This window comes from Anabrus simplex, chromosome 1 (genome assembly GCF_040414725.1).
Source record: "Anabrus simplex isolate iqAnaSimp1 chromosome 1, ASM4041472v1, whole genome shotgun sequence".
NCBI lineage: Eukaryota > Metazoa > Arthropoda > Insecta > Orthoptera > Tettigoniidae > Anabrus > Anabrus simplex.
This window is the reverse complement of record NC_090265.1, coordinates 516192704-516218298: the sequence shown is the minus strand read 5'-3', so window position 1 is coordinate 516218298 and position 25595 is coordinate 516192704. Positions and strand designations below refer to the sequence as shown.

Sequence of the window (25595 nt, the reverse complement as noted above, 5' to 3'; positions counted from 1 at the left end):
TCAACCGAAGATAATTGCAGGACTCCAAGTTTTAACGCAACTTCATTTATTCTTGTACAAATCCAACTGAACTATGCAAGATAGTATTGCAACTCCTAGGACACCGTAAATTCACATCATTATACGATGCTGTGTCCAATATTTTAATTTAAATAGACATCATTTTAACACCCATTAACGGTGGATATCGGCAGGACTTCAAATTTTAATGCAATTTCATTCATTCCTAATTCAACTTTTTGAACTACGCAAGGCAACTTCAAGGACACTGTGAATTCATATTATCACAAGACGTTGTAATTAATTAGACATTACTATATTGTGTTTTTAATTTGTACTTGACAAAATGGGATTTTAATTCTATGTTTGTACTATCCAAATTTTTAAGTGTTACATTGTAATACTCATGGTTTTGAATTTTTAATGCCCCCCCCCCTATTTTAGTCAGGTCTTATTGTATACTGAATTTTAATCCACTAGCTGAGGAAGAGAATGCACAATATTTTCGAAACATGTACTAGATGTTAAGGTGAAAGGTAAATAAATAAATAGTATTGACTAGGTGGACCATCTTCCAACATATTTACTGTTACTAAGTCAATACGGATCCAATCCCGACCATCATGGTCAAGATTATTAATAAGGATGCCAGAGTGAAGAAAACAAGTGTAAAGAAGAAAAAGGGGGCAAGGAAAGTAAGGATCACAATGAATATAGAACTGAGAAATTTTAAAGCTGTGAAGGGTGAGTTTTTATTCATGAGATGTTTTTGTGTTTTACCTAAAAAAACATTTTTTAATGTTTAGGTACAGTTTTCACTGGAACGCTAAGAGCTAGAGCAATGAAACTCAGCACACTATTTTAAATAGGTACCTAATAGCTCCAATGAAGACTTACAAAATATATTACCTGTATGACACGAACTACAGCCAATTCCTTGAGGGAAAAAGTATTTTCTTTTTAACAATCCATTTTAATAAGGTACAATAAATATCTGGATACCATTGTAAGTCTTCAATTCAGGTAACAATGTTATTAACTTGCATAAAAAGAATCAAAGTAATATTTGGAAATTGTACCTAAATTTGCTGATGAAATTTTAAATGTAACTTAAAAGCTTTTCAGTCTATCAAAAAAACAAGTTCAAAATGTAATATTTAACGCTATGACATACCTGTAAAAAGTACACACTATTAAATAAAGAATGATGACGTGTATCATTTTACAAGAACATCCTCAGATTCTATCAAATCACTTTAAATCATGTGCAAATATGTACAATCTTGTTAACATTGTGTAAATTAGTCAATGATTATGAAATGGTAGTGCTATGAACCAGTGTGAACAAATAATGAATGTATTAGTCCTCTACTGTCACTTTAGTAAATTATGGATATTTTCCTGTACTTAACCTTAGTTGCTGTTGTCTGTTACCTTCATAAATTTTTTTTCTTAAATCCATAATTTACTAAAGTGACAGTAGAGGATTAATGCATTCATTATTTGTTCACATTGGTTCATTGCATCGCCAATTCATAATCATTGACTAGTTTGCGCAACGTAAACGATATTGTTTATATATGCCCATGATTTAAAGTGATTTGTTAGAAACTGAGGATGTTCTTGTAAAACAAAACATCTCATTCTTTGTTTAACGGTGTGTATTTTTTACAGGTATGCTATAGTGTTATGCAGGGTGTATCAGAACTATACCGACAATAAAATCAGGGATGCTCTCGTGTTATATTACAGATGATGGTGCAATTGGATTGGCAGAGAAACTTTTTCTTTTAGAGAAAATGAGGTTACTTGGTTACTGCCGGCTCACAATTAAATTGACGAACATGCCATATTTGCTATGCCCGAGAACTAGCTGCTGTCTGTTGCTGTGCATCAGAGGAGGGAAGACAAGGGGTGGGAGGTGGGAGAAATGCTCAGTGTGAATGCACAGGTTTCTTGTTTGTTTCGTATAGTTGCTTCCCAGCCCCAGCATGCAGAGTAGAGTTTGTTCTGCACAAATTGACTACTATGCGAACCCTGTAGTAAGAGAAGTAAGAGAAGATGAACTTGTACCAAGAATACAGGGAGCTTTCTAGGTCATTGGCGACACACCATGCATCCTGAACAGGGTCCAAGGCTCACTACTACACCATTGTGAAGTGTGCATTGAAGTAGGAGGGGGGCATATTGAACAACTACTGTAATCAAACCACTGGGCATATTGTTTCCTTCGTTCAGTATTTCATTCCATTTACAATGTTGTGACCGAAGGAATACACACAATCCTGGGGTAGCAGCATTGCATCTTCGAGCATGTTAAATAATAAAGAACGTTACTGTGACCAACAGTTGAGAGGAGAAACGATCTGGTGCATTTCTTAACTGATAAGTATGCCTTAATTACAGTGTGATCTTGTGCTGTGTGTGCAGTTATGGCTGTTAAGTAAACGAACTGTGGATATTGCCTGTAAGAGACAAGGGCAATCCTTTGCGAGTTGAATGAGGAAACTTGTGCATATGTGTGGAGCATTATCTCTCTATCATACACTCTACTTCCCCTTCCTGCCCTTTTCTTCCCTGAAGCATGGTAGCGGCTTGTGTTCTGGCCAGGGGTAGCCCAAGAAAATCACATTAAAAAGAAATAACACTTTATTACCGTTTCAGCAGGGCATTTAAACAATCATGACATTTATGCACATTCTTCTTTATCGAAAGAAATGATGGTTAGTGGGTAGTGAGCAAGGCAACGCTGTAGAAACCACGACTGGGAGCGGTAGCCTTACTCTCCTCTCCCTCATACTCCTTCGTTTCAGGCTCAGCACTGATAGCGAGCCAGTTGCTGCTACAACTAGCGGTTTCTTACCTAGTTAAAAGCACTTAAAGCAACAAACAGCCTTCAATAAATGTACATTATCGTGCACATAGATCTGAATATATTTTAGAAGTTGTATTATTTTTGATTTGTGATTTGTTTAAGTGTGTGTATGCTGAAGAATTGTGTAATTTTACTTACAGTGTCTTGTTTTAACTGAGTCAGCTTTGGTTTTGTGAGAAGATGATGGAACAAACATTTATGGGGGCTTTAAATGCCAATGACTATAATAGAGAGTTTGTTGAAAGTTTCTTTCAGCCATCGTCCATACATTTACAAAGCTCAAATTATGAATATGGCAAGGCCTATGCCTGAAATGCAATTGTGTGCCGATGTGAAGGAAAGCAGCGTGAGTATACATGTCATTTCACATCACCAGAGTACATATGATAGGTGGAATTTGTTGTCTAGTAGTTCTAAGCTATCTAAACTGTATTGCTGGCCTTGTTGTTATTAAGTCGTGAAAATATGAACTCATTTCTCATGGTAGTTCAAAAATATTATTAATCGAAGGCTCACAGTTGCAGTAGGATGGACTTTGCAAACTTTGGCAATACTAGAATAGATTTACAACTAGATAAACAACATACTCTGCACACTAACATCAAGATCTTGTAAAAAAAAATCGTGGAATTTTACTACGTATTCGATTTCTGTGCACACTGACCAGCATCATCAAAAACCAAACCAAACCCCATGGCACTACAGCCCTTGAAGGGCCTTGGCCCACCAAACGACCGCTGCTCAGCCCGGAGACCTGCACATTACGAGGTGTCGCGCGGTCAACACAACGAATCCTCTCGGCCGTTATTCTTGACTTTCTAGACCGGGGCCGCCATTTCACCGTCAAATAGCTCCTCAATTCTAATCACGTAGGCTGAGTGGACCTCGAACCAGCCCTCAGGTCCAGGTAAAAATCCCTGACCTGGCCGGGAATCGAACCCGGGGCCTCCGGGTAAGAGGCAGGCATGCTACCCCTACACCACGGGGCCGGCTAACCAACATCATGATCTTCTAAAAAAAAAAATCGTGGAATTTTACTACGTATTCGATTTCTGGCAAAACAGTGCATGAAATTCTTTCCACCATATAAGAAAACAGACTAAATCAAGTGATTTCTGAAGTAGTAAAATTGGCAACATAATACCAGCAACCTCAGCGTCTATAGAAAGAACGTTTTCTGCGCTGAAGAGGATAAAGTCATACTGCTGTTAAATGCAGACACAAGAACATTTATACAGTTTGACATTAATGTTCTTTCTTCAGAAACCTTGCAAGTGGCCCTACTACAACTTCAATGACATCATCGAAGAAATTTTAATCCCAAAGCAGACGTCTCGTCTCGACTTCACATATAAATAGATAAGATTTTAAAATGTAATTTAATGTTTTGTGTATTACTAGCTGAGTAGTAGCCGAGATCTTCAGACCAGTATATACTACTGGTTCTGGCATAAGAAATATGGCGGGTTTATCAATTTGAATTGCGCGCATGGAAGTAACAAAGTAACCTCACTTTTTCAAAAAGAAAAATTTTCTCCACCAATCCGATGGTACCATCTTTCTTAACATAACACAAAGAGAATCCCTGGCTTTTTTTGTTCACATAGTTCCGATTCACCCTGTATATTGTCTTATGAACTTGTGTGTTCGAAAGCCAAAAAAAAGTTGACACTGGAAAGTATGACTTCCTTCTTAAAAATATGTATATTTTTTAAATGATCCACATGGTGGTTTGCTTAAGTTTAGCTGCTATGTCGAAGGAGAACCTTCTTATTCTTACCAAATGGAGTTCTTGCTCAGCCTCAAGGCCTCCATATTATGAGGTGGTACGTGGTCAGCACAAGGAATCCTCTCAGCCATTATTCTTGGCTTTCTAAAGTAGGGCCATTATCTCACCATTCGATGGCTCCTCCGTTGTTCTCACATAGGCTGAGTGGACCTAGAACCTGCCCTCACATCCAGGTTAAAATCCCCAACTGCCTGAGAATTGAACCCAGATCCTCCTCATAAGAGCCAGGCTTGCTACCCATAGACTGTGGTACCAGCATAAGATAGCTACTGTATGTTTAAAAAAGGTAGCATTTCCCTATAATTTTCAAATGTACATTTTTTTATCAGAAAGGACAGGGTAGTGAAAAAATTATTATTTCTTGGCAAAGTTGGAATACCCTCATTCTCATGGAATGGCTTACAGTGCTACAGCTAACTCCTCCTCTCCTTCTGCTTCCGTAATTAATGAAAAGTTCTTCACTTCAGGAACACAACCCACCTCATTATTCTAGAAACTCATAATCTTCTCCTCGGCATGTTTTATTTCATTTATCTATATCTCTGCTGTTACCTGTAGGATATATAAGGACATTTTTTTATCTATTCAGAGGACTGTCGCTCACCCGGTCTCTAACGCTGAGAGCCTGTCTCTTGCCAAGCGCTTTGCCGTGATGCCTTCTCGGCGCCATAAGTTCCCCTTCTTCACAGCTTGCTGAGAGCTTTATCAGCGTAAGGTTCAGTTTAGTCAAGTTGTTGTTGTTTGAGTCATCAGTCCAAAGACTGGTTTGATACAGATCTCCATGCCACCCTATTCTGTGCTATCCTTCTCATTTCTACATTACTACATCCTGTACCTGCTCTAATCTGCTTGTCATATTCATACCTGGTCTACCCCTAACCCACACTTCCCTCAAAAACCAACTGTAAAAGACCTGGGTGTCTTAAGATGTGACCCATAATTCTATTTCTTCTGGTCAAATTTAGCCTAATCGATCTCCTCTTACCAATTTGATTCAGTATCTCCTCATTCGTGATTCTATCTACCCATCTCACCTTCACCATTCTTCTGTAACACCACATTTCAAAAGCTTCTATTCTCTTTCTTTCTGAGCTAGCTATCGTCCATGTTTCACTTCCATACAATGCCACACTCGAGACGAAAGTCTTCAAAAACATCTTTCTAATTCCTGTATCAATGTTCGAGATGAACAAACTTCTTTTCTTCAGAAAGGCCTTCCTTGCTTGTGCTAGTCTGCATTTTATGCCCTCCTTACTTCTGCCATCATTTGTTATTTTACTAACCAAGTAATAATGGTCATCCACTTCCTTTAAGACTTCATTTCCTAATCTAATATTTCCTGAATCACCTGACCATGTTCGACCGCACTCCATTACTTTTGTTTTGGACTTATTTATTTTCATCTTGTGTGTTCCTTCCCCATGACTCTGTCCATAGCATTCATTAATTTCTCCAGATCTTTTGCAGAGTCAGATAAAATAATATCATCGGCAGAACTCAGGGTGTTGATTTTCTCGAGTATTCACGTGTTTAGTGCTCAATGTGTTGTTCCAATGTCATTTTCATTACGTTAGCTTGTGTATATTCATAATACCTTCATAAAATACAGGAAATCTTGAATGAAAACACTCTATGACTCAGTGCCGGGCGAGCACTAGTTGCATTATGGCAAAGTGCTTGGTGGGAGACAGGCTCGCAACGCAGGTGACCGGGCGAGCAGTAATCCCCTGAATAGATAAACCAATGTCACTGTGTTTAAGTATCACAACCTGAGAAGTATATGATAAAGTCCACGTGTCTATATCCAATAACATTTCTACTTGGCCTACCTTATCAAAAGATTCTTTCCATACAGTTCTAGCTCTGTCCAATTCATGGTCTGACCTTGAAGCCACCATTTTATCATCATACTGCTTTGCCACAGACCATACTAATTTGATGAAAATGAAAACCTACAACCTGTTTTCTAATCATTGACCGGGTCAGGGATGTAATGAATGAATCATATATAGGCTATTTTTACAATGGGGTCACCACTCCCATAGTGATGTATATTAATGACTGATAGATGGTACGAAATGAGAATGGAGAGTGTTGCTGGAATGAAAGATGACAAGGAAAACCGGAGTACCCGGAGAAAAACCTTCCCGCCTCTGCTTTGTCCAGCACAAATCTCATATGGAATGACCGGGATTTGAACTACGGTATCCAGCGGTGAGAGGCCGACGCGCTGCCATCTGAGCCACAGAGGCTCCACTAATTTGATAGTATTGAAAATTGATTGGTATGGAGAAAGTTGTAGGATAGTATGGCCTTCATTGCACAGCATCTCATCAACAACATACCTGGTTTAAAAAACAAAAACACAAAAGAATGTTATTATACATACATGTAAGTAAACAACATTAGCTAAACTCATATTTAGATGTTACTATACCTCTGTAAGTGACTCCGATTCATATTACACAACCGTTGTAGCTCATATGTTGTTGAATTATCTGGTGGGGGCACTCTGTTCTGCCTTAACCATGACTATAAACTGAAGGAAAAATTAAAATTAAATTCTGTAACATTATTAAAAATCATTCAGTAGAAGAAAATATTTCATCTAGTATAATTATCACTAATGGATCCTTCCTCCATTTCATTGTCAGTTGATGCTCCACAAGCTTACAGTGTAATGCTGTATTATCCATCACAATGACATAGGGTCCTATATTTTTTAATCCTATGACTAATAGTGTTTACACTCACATCTGAAGTTTTTACCCTTCATAGCACTGTGGTAGTCCTCATTTCTCTTCATATACTGCGTTACAAAAAAATTGAAGCACCCAGAAGAAATGGTCAGATGTCAATGTAAATTCGTACACATACACACCATCACCGGCTATTTCGTAAATTATTAGAGTTGCAATTCTCTGTGACAGGTAGAATAGCGACTAGAGTGCATTAGTATTGTTCGTGTTTAGTGTTGTTACCAGATCCGGTAGGGTATATGAGGGACATGAACAGCATCAGATGTTGAGCGATCACTGTGAAGGACATGGAGATGCCATGTACTTGTGTGAGACAGCGTTATCAGCACCTGACAGAATTTGAGATGGGCCTCATTTTGGTCTCCATTTGGCTGGCTGGTCTAATCATGCATTATCCAGATTTATGAGGCATTTGGATGTGGCCTGGTGTTGAATTGCATGTGAATATGAGGGCAGACATATTCATGATCAAGGTTCCAGTTGACCACATCTGACCACCACAAGGGAGGATCGCCGTATTGTGCACCAAGCACATCATAACCCATTTACATTGCGTCTGCCATCCGAGAATAAGGAATGGACACCCTGAAACATTATGCGTCATCCCGCACCATTGGTCGGAGACTAACAGCAGCTGTACTAGGGAATTACCATCTCATGTGTAGGCTGCCGTTAACACCACAACACAAATGGCTGCATTTGGAGTGGTGACATGACCAGGAAGCATGGACTGCTGATGAATGACATTGCATTGTGTTCAGTGATGAATCACGGTTTCGCTCTACCCCAGATGAACATTGTCTGCGAGTATGGCAGCGACCTGAGTAGAGGTCCCATTCTTCCAGTGTTTTAGTGAAGCACAGCAGTGCTACTCCTGGTGTCATGGTGTGGGGAGCCATCGGGTATGTCTTTAGGTCACGGCTGGTAGTGATTGAGGGAACTGTGACGGCACAACGGTACATTACGGACATCCTGAGTCCTCGTGTGTTACCTTTCATGTGACAGTATGGTGGTGCCATTTTTCAACGGGAGAATGCTTGTCCACACAATGCACGTGTCTCTATGAATTGTCTGCATGATGTTGATTGAAGTACTCTCATGGGCAGCAAGATCCCCAGATCTGTCCCCGATAGAACATGTGTGGGACCAGCTCGGACATCAACTCTGTCTCAGTGCCAGTATTCAGGATATCGAGGACCAATTACAACACTTATGGGCCAGCTTGCTTCAGGAGAGGATACAACGGCTTTATGACATCCTTCCCAACCGAATGAGTGCATGCATCGAAGCTAGGGCGAGTGCAACATCATATTGCCAAATTCTTTGTTAATTTGACTTGATTTGTAACCACTGATATAACATCACATACACTCTGATTGTTTATATAGAATTGGTGGTAAAGGAAATCAAAGAGGAATTTGGAAAGGGAATCACAATCCAAGGAAAGGAAATCAAAACCTTAAGATTTGCCAGTGATATTATTATTTTATCTGTGTCTGCAGAAGATCTGGAGAAATTGTTTAATGGTATGGACAGAGTCTTGGGGAAGGAGTACAAGAGAAAAATAAATAAGTCCAAAGCAAAGGTAATGGAGTGCAGTCAAACGAAGTTAGTTGATGCAGGAAATATTAGATGAGGAAATTAAGTCTTAAAGGAAATGGATGAATATTGTTACTTGGGTAGTAAAGTAACTAATGATGGCAGAAGTAAGGAGGACATAAAATGCAGACTAGCACAAGCAATGAAGACCTCTCTTAAGAAATTTGCTCACTTTGAACATTGACATTGGAATTAGAATGATGTTTTCTGAAGATTTTCGTGTGGAGCGTGGCATTGAATGGAAATGAAACATGGACAGTAACTAGCTCAGAAAGAAAGAGAATAGAAGCATTTGAAATGTGGGTTTATAGAAGAATGCTGAAGGTGAGATGGATAGATTAAATCACAAATGAAGAGGTATTGAATCAAATTGGTGAGAGGAGATCGATTTGGTTGTAGATGTTGATTCCCATAGGGAACCTGAAATATTTGTCTCGAATGAGTAAATTATAATACCAATATTAATATACTTCACATGAACAAAATAATTTACCAGTGTCAGGGTTTCATCTTATGAAACTGATATTACAAATTGGCACAATTTCTATTGTCCTTTACGTTATACTACTGACTAATCCGATATTTAAATTTATTATGAACATTGTACAGACTTCTCTGCTATCGTGGCCAACCTTCAGTAATGGAGAAGGCACTACAAGAAGAAGACAAAGTTTAATGATGCTAAACTATAATATACAGTAGATCCAAATTTTTCACCCTCTAACTGTAAGAAGATTCAAAGGTATGCTGAAACACACCAGACAACACAGGCAGAATTGCATGGGCATGGTGTTTATAAGCAAGATGAGAGTGAGTGATATATAAACAAAAGAAACATGTTACAGGTTTTTCTTAGTGCCAATGTAAGAAGAAGAAAAGTGCTTACCAACTGCTTGCAAATATATTCAGAAAATCAAAAACCTGATCCTATAGTAAACTAAGTTAAGCTTGTTTGATGTAGTAATATTTAACAAAAAGACTTGCAAATTTAACATTTGAAGAAACAGTTTTATGGAGAAAATAAAAACGTTCAACATAAGAATTGCCAGGAAAACATAAAAATTGTGGGGAAAACTTTTAATCTGGTAGTGCAGTGCCTTTGGAGCTTCTAGGGCTCGTTTTGAAGTATTGTCGTAAATCCTCTGGCGTGCATGTCTGCTGTCTTGTCCTGTAAGCAGCCTTAATTGCTTTTGTTACCTGTTTGCATGCTCAACATCATTCCTTCACCAGGCCTGCTTGTCTGCAAGTCATCATTCCAGTTTTGACACACCTAGAGTGGTTGTGTCAAATATCTAGATGGGTTTAGAAGGTTTGTTTCAGCTATCTTATACTAGTGATGTTGTAGGACTGAATATCATTTATTTTAATGCCGCTTTGAGGATATCTCATTGCTCTGCTCTCCATCATTTAAAGTATTCAATCCGTTCACAATACTATTGTAAATATGAAATCCAAGGGAACATTCAGTTGGCCATTGTGCTTGATATGGAGGTAAGTATAAATTTTGGCAATATAGGTTTTTGTAACTCCTTACAGATTTTGGTAATGTGAGGAAAGACGATCTGTACAGCTTGATGTCAAACAACAAATAATTATAAACGTGTTGGCTGCTGAAAAAGGACACTGTTTTTATCAGTCTCCTCAACTGTGACTTCAAACTTTTGGACTGGTATGGTCAAATGTAGCAAGAGAGTATAAAATACCAGGTGACAAGTCAGTTTGGGTTGATAACCACATTATTTTGTCTCTTAAAACAACAATCTTTACATATCATTTCAGTACTGTTAATCATCATCATCATTCCGTGTCCGGTCAGCATTTCCAAAATGTAGCAACTCCGATGGCCTTGTTGTTCGCCTCGATCAGGTCCTGTGTAGTGCAGGGATGTTCTAGTAGGAGACAGATGAGCAGGTGGTTCGGATCTTGTGTTACACCACACTCGCAGGATGCGTGTCCATCAGCTGGAAGTATGGCCCATTTTTGCATGTTGGTCTTGCAAAGAGGTATGCCCACCCTAAGACGATTAAGTGATCTCCAAATAGGGTAGGGCAGGTCATTTCCTGGAGCTAGCTCTTCCTTTGCAGGAGTATCAGGCGGCAGCACGCTCTTCCACCTGGTGATGCGGTTAGACTCAGGTGTTCCTACCAGTGGTTGAGTCCTGGTGATGAAGCTCTTTCTCGACTTCAGTCGACAGACTACAGCCTGGTGATCATGCAGTGGGTGGCGAGAATCATTAGTCTGCTTTGTCCTCTCTGCATCAGCAGCAACAGCCCTTCTGATAGCGGGGGGAGCTATTCCAACAATCGGGTAGAGTTTGTCAACTGGGGTTGGCTTCAGACATCCCGACAAGATACGTACAGTCTCGTTGATTGCAATGTCAACCTCCTTGGTGTGAGTGGATGCACTCCACACAGGTGAAGCGTACTCTGCAGCGGACACACACAAAGCAAGAGCAGAGGTTCTCAGGACGTAAGGGCTTGCTTCCCAGGTGGTGGCTGTGAGCTTTCTCAAAAGATTGTTCCGTGAACTAACTTTCAGCCTGGTGTTGTGGCAATGTTTCTTGAAGGACAGTGTCCGGTCAAGAGTAACACCTAGATACACAGGTGTTGGACAATGTTCTAGTCGTTTGCCTTGCCATATAATGTCCAGTTCCCGCCGAGCTTCTCTATTCCTTAAGTGAAATGCGCACACCTGAGTCTTGTTGGGATTTGGCTTTAGATGATTGCCTTCATAGTAAGAGCCAAGAGTATCTAGTGCAGAAGTCAACTTTTCCTCCACTTCTTCAAATGTCTCTCCTTGGGCAGCCACTGCAGTATCGTCGGCATAGATGAAAAGCCTGGTATGTTCCATTATGGGCTGATCATTAGTGTAAATGTTAAAGAGCACAGGGGCTAGCACACTGCCTTGAGGTAAACCGTTCTTTTGTACGCGCCATCTGCTCTTCTTACCATGGAGAGAGAGACTTGGAATCTTCTATTCTGCAGGAGAATGCCAATAAGAGATGTTAGTTGATAATCATTAGTGATCTGGTAAATTTTCCTCATTAACTTCCTGTGGTTGATGGTGTCATAGGCAGCTGTTAAGTCAACAAAGGCAACTCCAGTTACCTTACGCTGTTCGAAACCATCCTCGATGTGTTGAGTAAGGTTCAGGATTTGACTGCAGCATGACTTTCCAGGTCGAAAACCATCTTGTTGAGGAATGAACTTTCCTTCGAGGATGCCACTAATTCGGTTAAGGATAAGGCGCTCGAAGATCTTGAAACAATGACATAACAATGATACTGGGCGAAAGTTCCAACTGGAAAGGTTACACTGGAGGCTTGTGAAAGCAGTGGAGCAGAAGTAAGAAAGGCATCATGGAAGTAGTTATTGATGCATTAGTAATTCACGACTGAGAGGGGGATTCTGTATGTCATGTGGGCAGTTCAGGATCTCCATATACTTCCACTTAGGCTTTGTACCCTGGAGAGGAAACTCCCGCAATGTTGTAAGATATCAGTACAACATGGGAAGTGACAGTTACCGGTTGTAAGCTCTGTCTGATTGGCGTAAGACTTGAGTGCCAGGGATCACTTGTGACGGTGAGAGAGTCCATCACATCTCCTGGTCAGCTACTGCCCACCTCAAGCTGGGCAGGTGCCAGCGAATAAGGTGCTGTTCCACCACCATCTGCCTGCTTCATTGGATATATGGAGTTCGGAGGTGACTCTTGTCAAGCAGATTGATCTGATACACCAGGTGACACTAAGAAACATAATGATGTAACTAAAACTCTTTGTATGGCAACCTGGAACATCAGAACTGTGTATCATGGATATGTCAGTGACTTACAGGAGGTTTGTGATGCATGCAAGACAGCTGTACATGATAGGGATCTACAAAGTTACAAAAAGGACATTGCCTGCCTCAAAGAAACCAGGCTCCCTGACAGCGGAGTGATTCAGGAAACAAACTATACATTATTTTAGCAAGGCAGACCTTAGGACCAGCCAAGGCAACATGGAGTAGGAAGACAGTCAGTGGTAGAGAGATTTTGTTGCCCAATAAGTCTAAGAATACTAGGTGGTAAAACATATCATGTTAACATTGATGCTTTCACGGCCTGTACTTGTAGACATGATATAGGCTTTTGGGCTTATGCCGTGTCATGTCTACATATCGCCATGGTCTTAAGTTTTTAGCATTGTGTGTGAAGTGACTTCAGCTTTGTGTTTCTTTCTTCACCACCCTGCTTTGAGAGAACATTAAAAAATGAGATCGTAACTGTTCAGTCTATTACTTGCTCCATTTCCTTTTTGCTATGTAGCAAATTTACTCAAAGTTAATCATGCATGAGATCTGACTATGTTCCCACTCTACAGAATATTCCTGTTTTATTTTTAATTTTCTACTGTTCCTTCGCAAGTGGTGGTGAATTGTTTTAAGGGAGAAAACAGTGGGACTACCATCCCATATTAACATTATTGGCAAAACGGGCAGGATCCAGCCCTTTAATCAAGGCCTTGGGAGTAATTAAATTCCACAGATATACGAGATCTATTGCTTAAATAGGTTCTATTGAGTGATCTTGAGCAAGCTGTTATGACTACAAGATTTGTATGAATGATGGGGTTTCAAGACTGTATTCATGTCTTCGAGCAGTTTTGCAAACAGAAATTCAGTAGTATATGTAGGACCCCAAGATGATGTTTAAGAAGAGTGTAGTGTAATCTATTTCGTAAGCCAAGCTGAGTGGCTCAAGAAGCACTGGCCTTCTGAGCCCACATTGGCAGGTTCAGTCCTAGCTCCATCTGGTGGTTTTTGAAGGTTCTCAAATACACCACCTTCATGTCGGTAGATGTACTAGCATGTAAAAGAACTCCTGTAGGACAAAATTCTAGCACCTTGGCCTCTCCAAAAATATAAATGATATCTGTGGGATGTAAAATCAGTAACATTCTTTCTATTGCTTGATAGAAATCAGTTCCTCAGAAATTTGTGTATGTAACACAGGGAGAGGCAGCAAAAAGTTACCAGAACTTTAGCTTGTGATGCCATGCAGGTATACTGGAGAAATGCTTGCTTTGTTCTCGAGTGTGGGGATAGAGTGCACAGTCAGGCAGCGCAGCGAGCATTGTTAGCCTTAAGCATACGGAATGAATGTTTAGTTTGCAATTGGAGTTCTTGTTGAGTGCACATCATTAGGGTTATTAATGTTGCATTCCTACACTGTTGTTGAATGCCACTGCCCATACAGCTCATCAGTCAGTGCATGCATTAGAATAGGTGTTCAATGAGTAAATAATTAGTCGTGGAGTTTGGATCCCTCGTTCCTCCAATTTAAGTGTTTGTGATTTTTATGTGGGGAAACTTTAAAACAGAAAGTGTACAAGAACAATCCATGAACTCTTGAAGCCCTGGAGAAGGAAATCAGATGACTGATACATGAAATTTCAGAGGTGGGGATACGAGTGTTTCAGAATATTTTACACTAGTGCAACATCTGCTTTGAGAACAGTGGGCATCATTTTCAACAGCTGCATGGATGAAAGGTAAGACCTACATTAGTTTCCAAGTCATTCCTTATTAACTATTAAGCCTACCGTAACGATATTGAACACCTGCCTGCACTATTCCAGCTTACCAGTAAGTCTAGCAATGGATTGTGGGCAATCAGTTTCCCCCAATGTCCCCTTAATAGTGCGATAATTTTCTGTTGCCACCCCCTGTAGTTAACCCATTTATAATAATGTACAGTATTAGGAATAATCTTATTTCTTTTACATCACTCAAACTAAATGAAAGCTAAGCTTCTGGTTCCTAAGCATGTGGGAACTTTTGGACTTCTGATTTTTATGAATGTAATGATATTCTTTTTCTTGACAAAGTTCTACCTTATTCCATAGCAATGTTTCGAGTTATATTGCTATATCTATGCAAGTAAAACTTGTGTAGATTTGGCTTAGCCCTGTAATAGAAAAAAATCAATGATTGTGTATGTGATCTTGTTTCTAGATGTCAGCATTGGCTACGTGTCTGTCGGAGAGATGATTTACTGGCCAAGCAAGACTGGTCAGTAAACCAGCGCTATGCAGTTTGTTCTGATCACTTCATAGGTAACTACTTTGAAAACAGCTCCCACACCAAATTAGTGGAAGGTGCTGTTCCCACCATATTCCCCAATTGGCAAACTGATGAGTGTGATCAGTCTGAACTCCATGGTTAGTACTTTTCTTGTAATTTGCTATATATGGATAATATATTTTTCATATTTTTGGTACTGTTTAGATTGAATTATGTATAATATTCCTGTTTTGTTCATTAGTTTCCTGCAGTTATATCTCAGGTGATGGTAGTGATTGTTGTTTCACGGGGCAAAAATAGATCATCAAACGCTTCAGGCAGGAAAAAGGAGGTACAAATCAGAATCATAAATCTTAATAAAGCTGGGTAAGGGAAAAAAAAGAAAAGAAAGAAAACAGTGAGGAAGAGCAATATTTTCATAGATGGATACGTAAGATTTTCATAAAAAGCAGACAAGTGAACCAAATTAGTTGGCTATGCGGTTCACGTCATGGAGCTGTGAACTTGCATTTGGGAGATGGTGGATTTGAACCTCACCATTGGCAGTCCTGAAGATGTTTATTGTAAAACATGGTTTCCCATTTTCACACCAAGCAATCGTTGGAACTGTACCTTAATTAAAGCCACAGATGCTACCTTCCCAGTCCTAACTCTTTCCCATCCTTGCATTGCCAAAAACATTTGATGTGTTAGTACGATGTTAAATCACCGATAAAAAATATATGTCAAATACTACATAAATATGACTAAAAGAATGCTCTATTTTGATGATTTTGCCAAAATATGACCAGACTCTAACATACCGTCAAATATGCATTTATATTACCAATAAAAACTGCTTTATTGTGTTCACACCGAGCTCGATAGCTGCAGTCGCTTAAGTGCGGCCAATATCCAGTATTCGGGAGATAGTAGGTTCGAATCCCACTGTCGGCAGCCCTGAAAATGGTTTTCCGTGGTTTCCCATTTTCACACCAGGCAAATGCTGGGGCTGTACCTTAATTAAGGCCACGGCCACTTCCTTCCCACTCCTAGCCCTTTCCTGTCCCATCGTCGCCGTAAGACCTATCTGTGTCGGTGCGACGTAAAACAACTAGCAAAAAAAATATTGTGTTCACAATTGTTGGAAATGTGCTTAAATTAACTTAAGCATGAATAAACACGCCAGGATAAAAATATGACATTTCATAAAAATAATGATAAATTTTGGTAAAATTACTTGAAAGTGTGCTACTTTATTTGAAGATCTGCAAGAAGATGTGTTGCACCTACTTGTTCTTCAGTTGAGTTCGTTGATCTGTTTCTTTTCATGGCTTCATTTTATTTTTAAGTTTTTTTTTAAATGCCTCACTTAATGAGAAATCAATTCTCGTTTCACCAAACTGCACCAGAGAGACAATGGATGCAACATGATTTTTAGAATTTTCATGACTTGGAACACTGGACACGGAAACTATCCACATTCATGATACCATCTTTGGTCCCGGCATTTTTGTTTTCATTTGTGTTGTCAGGATCAGATTTTCAGTATGTGCCTGGTAATTGAAAAATGCTATGAGAGGAATAGACAGTTATGTTCGTTTTGTAGATCTCAAGAAGTCACATGACAGAGTACTGTGAGAAAAGATGTTCGGCATACTGGGAGACTATGGGATGAAGGGTAACTTATTAAAAGCAATCAGAGGCATTTATGTTGATAATTGGGCTGTGGTGAGAATTGATAGTTGAATGAGTTCTTGGTTTAAAATTTTGCAGGGGTTAGATAAGGTTGTAATCTTTCACCTTTGTTGTTCATAGTTTATATGCACCATCTACTGAAGGGTATAAAGTGGTAGGGAGGGATTCAGTTAGGTGGAAATGTAATGGCCTATGCCGATGACTTTGTCTTAATGCCAGATTGTGCTGAAAGTCTGCAGTCTAATATGTTGGAACTCAAAAATAGATGCGGTGAATATGATATGAAAATTAGCCTTTCCAAGACTAAGGTGATGTCCGTAGGTAAGAAACCTAAGAGAATTGAATGTTAGGTTGAAAATAGCAAACTGGACCACGTAGATAGTGTCAAGCATTTAGGATGTGTATTCTCCCAGGATGGTAATATAGTAACTGAGATTGAATCACGGTGCAGCAAAGCGAATTCAGTGAGTTCACAGTTCTGTAAGAAGGAAGTCAGCTTCCGGATGAAACTTTCTTTACACCGGTCTGTTTTCGGACCAATTTTGCTTTACGGAAGTGAAAGCAGGGTAGACTCAGGATATCTTATTCATAAGTTAGAAGTAATAGACATGAAAGTAGCAAGAATGATTGCTGGTACAAACAGGTGGAAAGAATGGCAGCAGGATACTCATAATGAGGAGATAGGGGCTAAGTTAGATGAACTCGATCGATGAAGCTATACATATAAACCGGCTGTGGTGGTGGATCATGTGAGGCGAATGGAGAATAGGAGAATAATGGACTCGGTCATTGAAGGTAAGAGAAGTAGAGGGAGACCAGGACAACAAGGGTGGGACCTAGTTTCTTACAATTTAAAGATAAAAAGTATAGAACTAAACAAGGCCACAGAGCTAGTTACAAATAGAGTATTGTGATGGAGTTTAGTAACTTCACAGAAGCTTTCAGACTGAATGCTGAAAGGGATAACAGTCTATAAAGAAAGGTGTGCGTGTGTTTCAGTGCTAGATGGCAGTCCTATCTTTTCTGACATATGTTCGGGAATCCTGTGGATTTAGATCGTTGGTAGAAAATACAAATTATATAATAAGGAATATACCTAATTTATTTTTTTCTGTATGTTGCCGGCAGTATCACCAGCAATGCAGATGCCATGCCTCAGGGAACTATTTCCAATTGGATCCCCTCATTGATAACTGTGCCATTTGCCGCATTTGTAAAAAGATTTTCTTGCGAGGAGGAAAATCTTACAACACAAACATCCTGAAGAAGCATGTCATCTAGTTCATAAAATTCTACTGAACATGAACATCCCAACAACAACAACAACAAAAATTGACCGAGCACATGGCTATGCTGTTTGGGTCACTTAGCTATCAGCTTGCACTCAGGAGATAATGAGTTCAAACCCCACTATTGGCAGCCATGAGGATGGTTTTCCATGGTTTCCTGTTTACACACCAGACAAATGCTGAAGCTGTACCCTAATTAGGAGCATGGTTGCTTCCTTCCCCCTCCTTGCCTTTTCCTAACCCATTGTCACCATAAGACCTATCTGTGTCAGTGTGACGTAAAGCAAATTGTAAAAAAAAAAAAAAAAATTGAAACAGTAAAAGTGTAACAAGTGAGGAAATGGCAGTCGAAGAATCTGTGCTCATTCATGCCAATTCAAAGTCATTATCCTCAGTATCATCATCATCAGCATCTTTACAGTACTCAAATACTAGCCAGCCTATTCTCACATTTTTCTGGTTGGTAAATCAAAATTTAAACCAGGAGATAATCAATCAAAGGTAATTACCAGGAAAGCAGCTTACATAATATGCAAAGTCAACCAGCCATTTAGCATTGTAGAAGATGATTTCAACAGTTTATTCATTACCTTGAACCTAAATATACAGAGCAATCCATATAAACCTGAACTACTTTAATAGGTCGTGATTTCGTTCTGAAAGCCCATAGAAACTGGAAATTTGTTTTAATGATCTCAGTGGCTCTGGGAGAATCAGTACCGCTGCCCATTGTTGACAATTTTGTTGATTGTTGTGACAATAACGAGCACTGTTGGTAAATTAATAATTCATTCGCAGTCTTTAGTTGGCAGTTGTAACAGAAACATGCAGTACACACTTCGAGAGTGTGTTTTTATTGTGAAAACATCCTGGAAGACAGAATCATTGGTTACAGCACAACGGGCATTCCAAAGAGAATTCAATGTGCATTATGCTCCAACAATGGCAACAATTTTATCGATGGTAAGGAAGTTTTTTTTTTTTTGCTATTTGTTTTACGTCGCACCCACACAGATAGGTCTTATGGCAACGATGGGACGGGAGAGGGCTGGAAGTGGGAAGGAAGCGGCCGTGGCCTTAATTAAGGTACAACCCCAGCATTTGCCTGGTGTGAAAATGGGAAACCACGGAAAACCATCTTCAGGGCTGCTGACAGTGGGATTCGAACCCACTATCTCCCGAATACTGGATACTGGCCACACTTAAGCGAGTGCAGCTATCGAGCTCGATGGTAAGGAAGCTTGAGACACCTGGTGTACTAAACAGTGACAGTGGTAAACATAGACCATCACTGAGTGCAGAGACTATTGATAATGTTCGAAGATACTTCGAGAACTGTCCCAGGAAATCGTTGCATTGATTGAGCCAGGAGACAGGCATTTCTTATGGCACATCATAGAGCTGCGGGAAAATCGGGGTCGTGACCATACAGAATCAAGAGCAAAAGAAGGAGATCATGAGAAACGAATGTGTTATTGTCGGTGGTTTCAGGGGTTTATTATTCAACGTCCAGACATTCTCTCCATGAGTTTACATAAAAACAAACAAACAAACCAACCCCATGGCACTACAGCCCTTGAAGGGCCTTGGCCTACCAAGCGACCGCTGCTCAGCCCGAAGGTCTGAAGATTGCGAGGTGCCGTGTGGTCAGCACGACAAATCCTCTCGGCCGTTATTCTTGGCTTTCGAGACCAGGGCCGCTATCTCACCGTCAGATAGCTCCTCAATTCTAACCACGTAGGCTGAGTGGACCTCGAACCAGCCCTCAGGTCCAGGTAAAAATTCCTGACCTGGCCGGGAATCGAACCTGGGGCCTCCGGGTAAGAGGCAGGCACGCTACCCCTACACCACGGGGCCGGCGATGAGGTTACATAACCCTCAGATGTTGGGTTGCTGTAAACACCCATATCATTCAAGAAACACCACTGCATGATGAAAGGGTTGGAGTGTGGTGCGCGGTGTCAGCTTCCAGGATTGTTGTCCCCATTTTCTTTGATACGAATGTAGACACTGCGGTTTATATGGGTAGCTGGATGATATTACAAGTAACTAATCTCTTGAAAGAAATTTACAGCTGGATGATGTTGAACTGACAGAAAGTTATTTCCAACAAGATGGAGTAATGAGTCATACATCTAACGTTTCCATGCAACTTGTAACCAGTTTCTTTGATGACTGAATATTCTCCAAAAATTCCCCCTCCCAATCACCTGATCTAACCTCACCGGACTTTTTCTTACGGGGGTAACTTAAAAACAGAGTGTAGAAGAATAAACCTTTGACAACTACTGAACTCCGTGAGGTCATTGGATGCGAAATGAGCAACATTCACGAGGGTACACTTTGCAGAACTTTGCAGAATATGGTGAAACAAGTACAGTTGTGTATGGTGCTGGGGGAGGACACTTCCAACATTTGCTGTGAGGAATTTCCCAGAAAAGTATTGTAACCAGTTTCTTTGCTGACCGAATAATCTCAATAAAAATTGTCCCTCCCGGATCACCAAACGTTACTTTTTTTTTTTTTTTTTTTTTTTTGCTAGGGGCTTTACGTCGCACCGACACAGATAGGTCTTATGGCGACGATGGGATAGGATAGGCCTAGGAGTTGGAAGGAAGCGGCCGTGGCCTTAATTAAGGTACAGCCCCAGCATTTGCCTGGTGTGAAAATGGGAAACCACGGAAAACCATTTTCAGGGCTGCCGATAGTGGGATTCGAACCTACTATCTCCCGGATGCAAGCTCACAGCCGCGCGCCTCTACACGCACGGCCAACTCGCCCGGTTTACCTTATTTTATTTTATTGTATGTATGTATGTATGTATGTATGTATGTATGTATGTATGTAATCTCACAATTGTGTATTATCATCTCCAAAAGTTACACATGTGTTATGACTCATTAAAGTAGTTCAGGTTTATATGCCTACTCATAAGCACATATCACGTGACATTCTCCCAGAACCTGTATCAACAAGTAGAAACAAGAGTAAAAGCTGAACTTCGAAATGCAGATAGCATGGTTTTTACAGTGGATCTGTGGGCATCAGCAGAAGTTGAAAACTACCTAACTGTCACCGTTCACTTTGTAGACCAGCACTACTAACCTCAACGAGTGATACGATTTGAAGAAGTGTGATGCACAGGTGAAAATATTGCAAATTTCTTCAAGAAGACATTAGAAAGAGTTTAATGGAATTATTGATTGTTCAAAGAAAATTGAAAATGTGATTGCGTTATGTAGAAAATTAGTAGGAACTTTCAAACATTCCACAAAATCCACAAATATTGTCAAAGCTGTACAGAAATATCTTTGTCTACCAGAACACCACCTGATTCAAGATGGGCCTTTATTATAGAATTCAACTCTTCATATGCTAAAAGAACAGAAGAGAGCCATTGTATTCAAATCTGCCCATCTCACCCTTCCAGTAATTCTTACAGTATCACTATGGTAACATATCGTCGTCGTTTTTATGAAACCTTGTATGTGAGAAAATCATAATTTTTCAGGAGGAAGATAAAACTAACTCAGTGCGAATGGACCATTTGATTTTATACTAGAACTGTCACATAAGAGAAATCAAATCGCTAATTTGAAATACATAGGAGCTTTTGTTGAAGGGCTAATAATACTTGTTTCTGTAAACCTATTGACATTCATTCTTGTTTTAATATCAAATTCTATACAGTTTTATATTCTTGATTATTTCCATTCACTAAACTTAATAGTACAAATATTTTCAAAGCTTACAATAACTTACTCACCTTATGTTTAGAATATCTCTAATCTTATTTAAATCATAAATACCTTTTAAAAACTGGGTCATTATAATATCGTTAATCATTTTATATCTAAATTCCTTTTCCTAATTACAATAGGTGTCATAGAAGAGAATCACCAGGCTTTCAATAGCAGCCTTCCTAATATCCAAACTTGAATCTGCCTTTCCTAAATCCTTCAAGGAACATGCAGTCGATCTTAAAAGTACATTATAATGACAGAAACGTACTGTAATATTAACTCACAGATCTGTTAATTCAAGTATCTACTTCCTTTTCTTATCTGGCTTAAAAGGGAGGCTGTCATAGAAAGCATGATGATCTTTTTCTATGACTTCTTTCATTTCTTGTAAATGTCTGAATTTGGATTCACTGATAGGCACTGGTCCATTGTATAAGGCTCAAGCATCACAGGGAACACCAGTAGACCTTCTCCTCTTTTGTGGCAATGGTTCATAGAGAGCAGTATGATCATTTTTAAAAAGAATTTCACCATTTGGGAGATATTGTAGAGCCCTTATATCAAATGCAACCGGATCTCCAGCTTGTTTCCTAGGTCGAAGTGATACCAGATTTGAATAAACTTCTTCATAATTCTTGAAGAATGTGTAATCACATACATTAACTTTGTATGGATGTGATGGTCTGGCAAGTCGCATAAGAGCCACATAGTCAGATGGGAAATTTATTGGTGGTTTGAAATATTTCTCTAATGTGGCATGGACACTATCTGTCTCCATCATAGTGTGTCCTTTCTCAAGATAAAGTTGTTCAATCACAATTGATTTCCTCTGTGCAGCATCAGTCAGAGCACTTGCAAGAACTTTATTCCTATTCTTGGTAGCCACAACCATCAGAAATAAGAGTAACTTTTCTTAATGAATCTCGTATTTTTGTAATGAAATCAATAATGCAATTTGTGAACTCATTAGCAGTGACATTTCTGTTTGCTTCATGCCAAACATACAGTCATGAAGTTGTGCAGTTGTAACTTTTGTTTATAGTACAACTGAGAGGCGAGTAATTTAGGGCATAAGAGCACGCTTTGCAAATCCATTGTAAGGACCAAATGATCCTTACTTGCAGAGTTTTTAGTGACATTCTTGGCTGTTCTGGCATCATCTGTCTTTTTAAATTGTGCCTCATATGTCTCTTTACTAATTGCACCCACTTTAAAGCTGCAGTGTACATCACACTGGTCTTTGCGAGGCATGTGAATGGCAATTTTCTCCAATTCCAAAACTTCATGGAATAAACTTCTTGATGCAGGTGGGAAGTTTTTGCCTGCACTCCACTCCTTGTAGACACTGAACAAGTGAAGCTTCGATCTAAGTGATGACTCTGCGTAGATTTGGCTTGATGAAGCCCTGCAGTAATGGCTAGGAACTTTAGGAAGAAATCCTAACCAACATTTAACCCTCTCAACCATTTCACGTTTCCTTCTATTCTTGGTTAGAGCTCTGTCCAGTCTTTGTTTCTTTCTGGAAGGCTTGCGGTGTTGGTTTGTAGATCTATGAAGGTCTTGCATTTCCTCTCTCGTTTCATCCATCTTTTATACGGTATGTGTCCTCGCCAATCTCAAGAGTAGCTAGAAAAAAATTATGGCGCACCCTCACTTTGTCTTCGTTTCCTACCTGCAAAAATATATCATGTCCTTCCTCTTTCTTTTTATATTCTCCAATGTCTCTTCTTCTTTTTCGAACAATTCTTATGTTCACCAATCCTTTCACATAAGCCTTCTTTTCTTGCCATGTTGGTATTTTCCAAAATCCCTTTGAATATTTTTTCTCTGTCCATCTGTGTAACTCGACACATAAAAACTTTTGGTCACTTTTCTTATCAATAGCTAAATGGTTACAATGCAACCAAACTCTTCTGCCTGCTTTTAGAACATTCTAAATTACCTCCCTTCCTCTTCTTTTGAAGCCAATGTAAGGTAAACCTAAAACTCGATTGTGTTTCACAGTCCCGTCCTGTAGAACGTTTACCCCCTTTGCCTCTTCCTGTAATGCTTCAAATGTTGACTCCCTTAAACTAGGAGTTTCATCATGAGAATAAATATCAACTGTTTCAGGTGTGTCCTTTAAAGGAATTTCTTCCCTTTCTGAGGTATTTTCTGTTTGTATCATTGGAATAATTCCATCATGAGGTCTCTCTTCACTCCTTGCAGTAACTTCAATAGTTTCTTCTACAGTCACAGTCTCGTTCTTGCTTTCTACGTCAACAACTGATACATCTCCGGGATTCAAAATAACCTCATTTAAACCTTCCTTTTCATATATCACCACGCCTAACATGTTATTTGTATTCACTACCCCATTAACTGCAGTAGCAACTTTATCTCTGCTCGCATTCTGCATTACCATATCAACCATTTTCCTTCCACGAGATGCCATAATACCTGAAAAAATGTATAATGTAGCAATCAATTGACTGAAATCGTGAGCTAGCTGGCCTGCTCTATGTTGAGGTTAGCTTGCAGTAGCCTACAAAAAAATATTCCAGTAAACAATATACATTGTCACTTAATAGCTTTACTGTCAATAACAAACATAAATAGTGGATTTTTAACAGTTATTCAACACTTACCACAATTCATGCCACGATATTCAAGTAAAATACGAACTGTAACTTACCTCCCATGTGCATAAGCCACAAAACTATCAATGTTTATTCAACAATTAGTGCTGACAAAACCTCCTATGTGAATAAATTCACCTATGTGCATTTCTAGTCACCATAGTAGGTCATGAGTGTAATATATGATAGCTCCTATGTGTGGTCTGAGCACATAGGATATATTTAGCAGCAACTTTTTCTGAAAGCACATAGGATATAACACTTTCAAAGGTTTTAATGCATTGTTATCTATGTTTATCCACATAGGACGTTTTCTAAACTGTAGAGCTTGGACAGCTGAATCCTTGATACCATAACCTCAAAATAGCCAATTTTTTCACATAGGAGGTTTAATAAAATCAACGATGATATTGATTTATTGATCAGTACATTAAACATTTTTGATCAAGTAACACTCGCTGTAAGTTGTTCTACAGTGACAAAGCATCCAAGATAATCCCCATTGTGACCAGTGTCATATCCCATCTTCAGAAGCCATCGCACGGTGCATGAGGAATTGTGACAATAAGACAGTCATTGCTGGATGTAATTAGTATGTGATACAGAGACATTGAAAGAACATAATATGTTCCATTGCAACACTGTTGGATCCCAACTTAAAAGGATGAATTCTTTACAGTTCGAGTACTTTCACTGCTGCTACAGACAAACTCCTTCTCAACAGAAGGGTAAACTTATAACTCCATTTTAATATACTGTGTATTCAAATCTTTGCAGAATTATAGATTGCACTTACATACTCGGTAAAAATAGTATAATGAAAATGAAATGAATATCCACAGCCTGTTTAGTCATTTAACAGGTCAGGAATGGAATGAATTAAACTCCCATCTAGCGGCAAGGAAAGGAATTGTGCAAGTTGCCAAAGCCTGTTGCACTCCTCTGGGGCAATGAATGATTAATAACTGACAGATGAAATGAAATTATATTGGAGAGTGTTGCTGGAATGAAAGATAACAGGGAAAACTGGAGCACCAGGGGAAAATCCTGTCCCTCCTCCACTTTGTCCAGCACAAATCTCACATGGAGTAACCAGGATTGAACCACGGAACTGAGCGTTGAGAGGCCGGTGGGCTGCCACCTGAGCCACGGAGGCTCTCACTAAAAACAGTATAGTAAAG

At 39.4% G+C, this 25595-nt stretch overlaps 1 protein-coding gene across 2 annotated transcripts in view; it reads left to right on the top strand.

The window, feature by feature from the left end:
- The window catches only part of LOC136868694 (zinc finger protein 665), a 94355-nt gene that overhangs the window by 35243 nt on the left and 33517 nt on the right, over positions 1–25595 (top strand). Inside the window, exons 1-2 of one of the 2 annotated variants that reach the window (XM_067144794.2) lie at positions 14109–14555; positions 15019–15224. In XM_067144794.2, the coding sequence (XP_067000895.2) occupies positions 14449–14555; positions 15019–15224 (313 nt within the window). In that variant the 5' untranslated portion in view covers positions 14109–14448. Of the gene's footprint in view, positions 1–14108; positions 14556–15018; positions 15225–25595 lie in introns of those variants that run through there. The other variant, XM_067144793.2, reaches the window with a different exon arrangement.